Genomic DNA, 5,125 nt, shown 5'->3' with positions numbered 1-5,125 from the left:
TTTATTCCATTTCGTATGAAACCACTCGCCTCTTTCTAATGTTGTAAAAGCTTTGTGGTTTCTCATGTTTTTTTCCACTTTTAACTTTCCTGATTCATCTGAAAATAAAAATTAAACCAGCCGTTTGAAATTCTTACACCTCTTTGTGTCTTTTTTTTTTTTTTTTTTTTTTTTTTTTGCTGTAGCTTAAAAAAATGTATAAAAGTGAATTTGAGGGAAAAACGATGATTAGTCTAAACACTGCTGCTTATCCTCGAACTTTATGTATAAAATGTATTTAATTCTTTTAAATCAGTCTATATAAAGTGCTGATATTATTATTATTATTTTATGATATGGATGATTTAGAAGAAGAAAAAAAAACTTGTCGTTTAGTAATTTTAGGAAGAAAGGTCCGTTAAAGCAAAGACAAAGACATCTGCTTATTTTTTGTACATTTTATTAATTCCACTTACATAAATTTATATAAAAAAATCGTAAAAGGTCACATATTTTGTTTTCATTTTACAACATTGTTCACAAAAAATCACTTTATGCAACAAATTACGGTGAAGCGGAGAGGCGCACCGTGCGCCTTTTCTCTACATCACAGTTCGCCGTAAAAAAAGAAAAGAAATAAAAATAAAGTTGCATTTACATCACATATATAGAGCAACATCTAAAGCCCTACAGACTACACTAATCAAAAACCACACAATGAAAACACGCGTGACATGCCACGGACGCGTTTTTTATTTTTTGTAAAAAGCGAGAGTAGATAGATGCTGCGCACACCCGTTGAATAACGTTTAAAGCCTTTCTAGACGTGACGTGTAACATTTTACAGGCTAACAACCTTTGATTTTATTTTTTCCGAATAGTTTTTATCCATCAAGCACAAACATGGATGAAAAGCGCAATCTCCCTCTTTTGGGGCGCACGGGACAGCAAGCAAGACGCGGTTCAGTTATCTGCCCATATTAAATATCAGCAGCCTGATCAAAAAACCACATTAAAAGAACTAATCCAACCTTCCTGGAACACTGTGACACCTGAGAGGATGTTGAAAGGCGGCCTTAAAGCAGCGCACAAAGACGCAAGCAGAGAGAAGCGACTCCCTGATGTCTGTTTAATTAAAACGGATTAATATAGAAATTATGGCACTTCAGTTGTTTTGTTTCTTTTGTTGCTTTTTTTGTTTTTTCCTTCTATTTTTTTATGATCCAAACCAACCGCTGATTGAATTTGTAGGCTAATTGCTGTCCTACATTTGGTCTTGCGCAAACTGCGCCCCGCGCGCTTTGGGCACGTGCTTGTGCTGCAGAAAGGGAACATTTTGCTGCTTGTCGCAGTTTGAGGTCCGTTAAACTGCCTAAATCTGTGCTTGTTCTGTAAACACAACAGACTATAAAATGTAACACGATGTAATTTACAATCTCAGTGATTGAAGGACTGTCTGAGGTAACAAAAAAAAGAAAAGAAAAAAGAAGGAAACTCCGCCTTCTTTTTAAACTGAGGTGTATCGATGAGGTGTGGGTTACCTGCTCGAATAAAGGCTACTTTAAAGTAAACTATTTTTACACAACACTCTTAGACGTCCGTGGAGCTCAGCGGCTGGGCTGCTTGTAGTTGCCGTTGATTTCCTCTGAGATGGTGACGGCCTCCGCTCCCAGCGGTAACCTGTCGCTGTACTCGGAGCCCACCTCGAACTCCTCCGGGTTGGTTTTTGATGAGGACCCGGGGATGGATTCGGTCACCACGCTTCCCTCAGCATCACCATCTCTTTCTCCGTCTCCTTCCTCTCCCTCAGCCTCCTCCTCTCCCTCCCCGACCTCGCTGGGGCTGAAGGTTTTCTCTGACTCCACAAAAGACGCCCTGGGATCAAAATCTCTTGTCATCTGCTTCTCCATCTGATCCGGATTCTGTGTCTTCATGATCAGCTTGTAGGTCTTTCCCTGGTACTTGTACAGCAAATGGCAGCAGGTGGCTCCCAGCAAGGGGACAGTAGCCAGGCCCAATAGGAAAATGCTGACCACAACAATAATTAGCAGGGAGGGGATCTTTTTTCTTGTTGTGAATACTACTTGGACCTGGCAGTCCTCCCACCCATAAGTGAGACAAAGAGTGTAATTGGTCCCCGGCTGTAAGCCGTGGAAGCGGTACGCATTTACCCCCTCCTCTATATTGGACCACTGTACCAGGGAGTGTCCATTTCCTGTTTTTATGCAGAGGTAGAGCATGTCTAATGTGTCCCTGTTGGAAGAAGACTGTCGCTGACCAAAGGGCTCCTTGACAACCATTTCCTGGTCCTCAGTCTGGCTCAGGTGAAGGTTCGATTTGCTGCTAGGTAGCTGCAGTGGGTTTAGCTGCACTTTGGCCTCTGTCTCTGACACTTCTAATGCAATGACACCAAAATCAAAGGTGTACTGCTTTAGGTCATCCAGGGTCATGTTAAAGGCATGGTTAGAGATGTATTCACTGCCCTCTCTCACACCACATTTGCTTCCAAAGCTAGGGTTCTTGGGAACACCTCCAGCCTCTTCTGGTTGGCCTACTTTGTGCTTCAAGCTATCATCTGTGCTTTCCTTTGTCTTTTCCTCATGCTTAGCCCAGTTGATTACATTGTTCTTGGCGGCCTTAGGGTCTGAAGTCTTTTTACCAGTAAGACGGATCTTGTCCAGAGTTGAATCGGGGACTGAATTTCCTTGTTTTGAGCTGGGAGCCAAAACCAATTTTACATTGCTCTCTGCCTTTCCTAACTCATTCACTGCAGAACAGCTATAATTGCCTTCCTCCTTTTTGCTCATGCGAGGGATAAAGAGAGTCCCATTTCTAAAGACAAGGAATCTATTGTTGGTTGCTTTGTCATTTACTGGCACATCATTTACTTCTGCAGTGGATGGCAGAGGGAAGAGGTAATTCTGATTTCCAGCAATCACCTCCCAGCTGACCTGAGGCATGGGGCTCCCTTTTGTCTCACAGTTTAAGATGACAGCATCACTCTCATGAAGAACAGTGTTCTCTATGTTTGGCTGATAGGTTATGGTGACAATGGGGGCTTCACACTGAAACTTGGGAATCTTCGAAACCTCCACCCCCTTCAGATGTTCAGGGGTTTCACACTGAATTTGATTAGGATCAGGCACAGAAATTTTAGTGGTTGCAATCCAATCCCGTAGCCACTCTAGGTTGCAGGAGCACGTGAATGGGTTTTTGAAAATCTGCAAGTGAGACATAGAGGAGAGGGCACTAAAGGTACCCTGCACAATGGTAGTAAACTTGTTGTTGTTGATGCGGAGGGATCTTAGGTCTTTGAGCGTGGAGAAAGCATCCTTCGGAAGGTTCACCATCTCATTGTTGTTCATTTTCAGAAGCTGCAGTGCTGTGAGGTTCTGCAGATCCCCCCAGGGGAAGTTTACAATCTTATTGAAGCTGATGTCCAGGTTGCGAAGCTGAATAAGGGGGGCAAAGGTGTTGGTCTGAATACTGACGATCTCATTGTGTGCCAGCCAGAGAGAGGTGACTTGAGTGATGTTGACAAAGCTTTTACTTTTAAGGGATTTGATCTTGTTGGCTGAGAGGCTGACGGTGGTAACATTAAAGGGGAAGCCGACAGGCACCTCAAGCAGATCTTTGTAGGCACAATCAACAAACTGGTTGGCAAATTTGTCCTGGCAGCTGCAGAGCTTTGGACAGCCCTGTGCAATGCCCATCAAAGCAGTCCACAAAGCAACAAGCAGCGGGAGCCGTCTAGCCATTTCTGCACCTGAAAGCACCAAAAAGCAGACATATAAAGGATTTGAATATGTATCATTCCTTCACTTAAATTGCATGTTTCAAAATATATATTTCATAAAAAAAACTATAAACTGATTATCTGATCTGATTAAAAACATAGGAAGTTTGCTGTTTTTACATTATACAACCTGAAACTATGATGCTTTAGTAGATTTTGCAAATAATTTAAGAAAAATAAAACTATCTTATAGGCTGTGATTTTTTTAAGGGCAGCATTTTTCTTTGTGCGCGCTTCTCAATCCACATAAGGCAAACAGGCGCTGTCCATGGTGATGAAAACACTTTCTACGCTTATTCTACTCCCCAAAAATGTGATTCTTAGCGATATTTATTGGATTGTGTCGTTTTAAAGTGGCATGCAATGCGTTTTAAACTTTAGGGCAAACATTTTTTGGTTTCATAGAAGCTTCAATATGATTTGTAGCTTTCCCTCATAATTAACAGGCTACCTAAAGCAACCGGCTTGGTTAATTATCAAACTGTCTTACCTTTTCAGAGTTAACTTCAATTCCAGTTATTTTTAATCAGAGTTTCACAGTCCTCTAGATTTTTAGAGTTTAAATGTGGAAAAAAGTGGCATCCGCACGCGCCGTAGATTCCTTCACATGCTTTTTACCAAACTGGACAGCGTTGAGCTCGAAGGATGGTGGCAAAAACATGTTTTTTCATAAACCCCGGACAGTCGCTGCTACGGTCCGTCCGGCGCTATTTTCCTCAGTGAGAGAGAGGGACCCGCTGCGCGCTCCCGTCGCTGCGGAGCGAGAAATAGGAACATGAACGCGCAGCCTCTCCCATCTTTCTGCTCACTATTAAAGATACAGAAGCTCCAGGCTCCTCCGCCCTCAAAGAGAATTCATAATTCAAGATTTGATGTTTAATTTATCGCTCCGACCCCAGCCCAGTCTCTGACCTCCTTAGCTCCGGCTGAAGCCTTTTGTTTGCCTTTGTAAACAAACTTTCGGATTTGAAACAGTTGTTCCAGCAGCGGCAGACAAAGTTAAAAGCTGCAATGTAAAATAATTTTAGAAAGTAGGCCTATTTATAAAACAGAAAACAACCAAACATCTTCATTCCACATATACAATTATATTTTATTTTAGGATTCGTGGTTTTTCTTTATAATATCTTGTAGGCCTACTGTATGCGAGGAGCTGTTTCCTGCTCAAATACTGCCACCTGCTGGCGAACTCTGAGAGTCCCAACATCTAAAATAATAAAAAGGTAGATATTAAATATATAAAATTCGTTAAACACTATTAGTGCTAACTGAACTACACATTTTGTCACAATGAAGCAACACACTTTAGTACATTTGGTTTTAATTGTATGTTAAAAACCATCACACAAT

At 41.6% G+C, this 5,125-nt stretch overlaps 1 protein-coding gene across 1 annotated transcript; it reads right to left on the bottom strand.

Annotated features, from left to right (window-relative positions):
- Positions 1 to 422: 422 nt before the first annotated feature.
- islr2 (immunoglobulin superfamily containing leucine-rich repeat 2) lies at positions 423 to 4,574 on the bottom strand. Its single transcript, XM_038268829.1, has 2 exons — positions 4,266 to 4,574; positions 423 to 3,745 (listed from the first exon to the last, which is right to left on the bottom strand). The coding sequence occupies exon 2, from the start codon at positions 3,735 to 3,737 to the stop codon at positions 1,587 to 1,589; it is 2,151 nt and encodes a 716-aa protein (XP_038124757.1). The 5' UTR covers positions 3,738 to 3,745; positions 4,266 to 4,574; the 3' UTR covers positions 423 to 1,586.
- Positions 4,575 to 5,125: the final 551 nt, after the last annotated feature.

The sequence above is a fragment of the Cyprinodon tularosa genome, unplaced genomic scaffold (assembly GCF_016077235.1).
Source record: "Cyprinodon tularosa strain WSP-4 unplaced genomic scaffold, ASM1607723v1 ctg71, whole genome shotgun sequence".
NCBI lineage: Eukaryota > Metazoa > Chordata > Actinopteri > Cyprinodontiformes > Cyprinodontidae > Cyprinodon > Cyprinodon tularosa.
This window is presented reverse-complemented; position numbering and strand designations above follow the sequence as displayed.

Bases quoted from the DNA above. Each gene is read 5' to 3' on its own strand.
- islr2 (XM_038268829.1), bottom strand. From the start codon at position 3,737: ATGGCTAGACGGCTCCCGCTGCTTGTTGCTTTGTGGACTGCTTTGATG.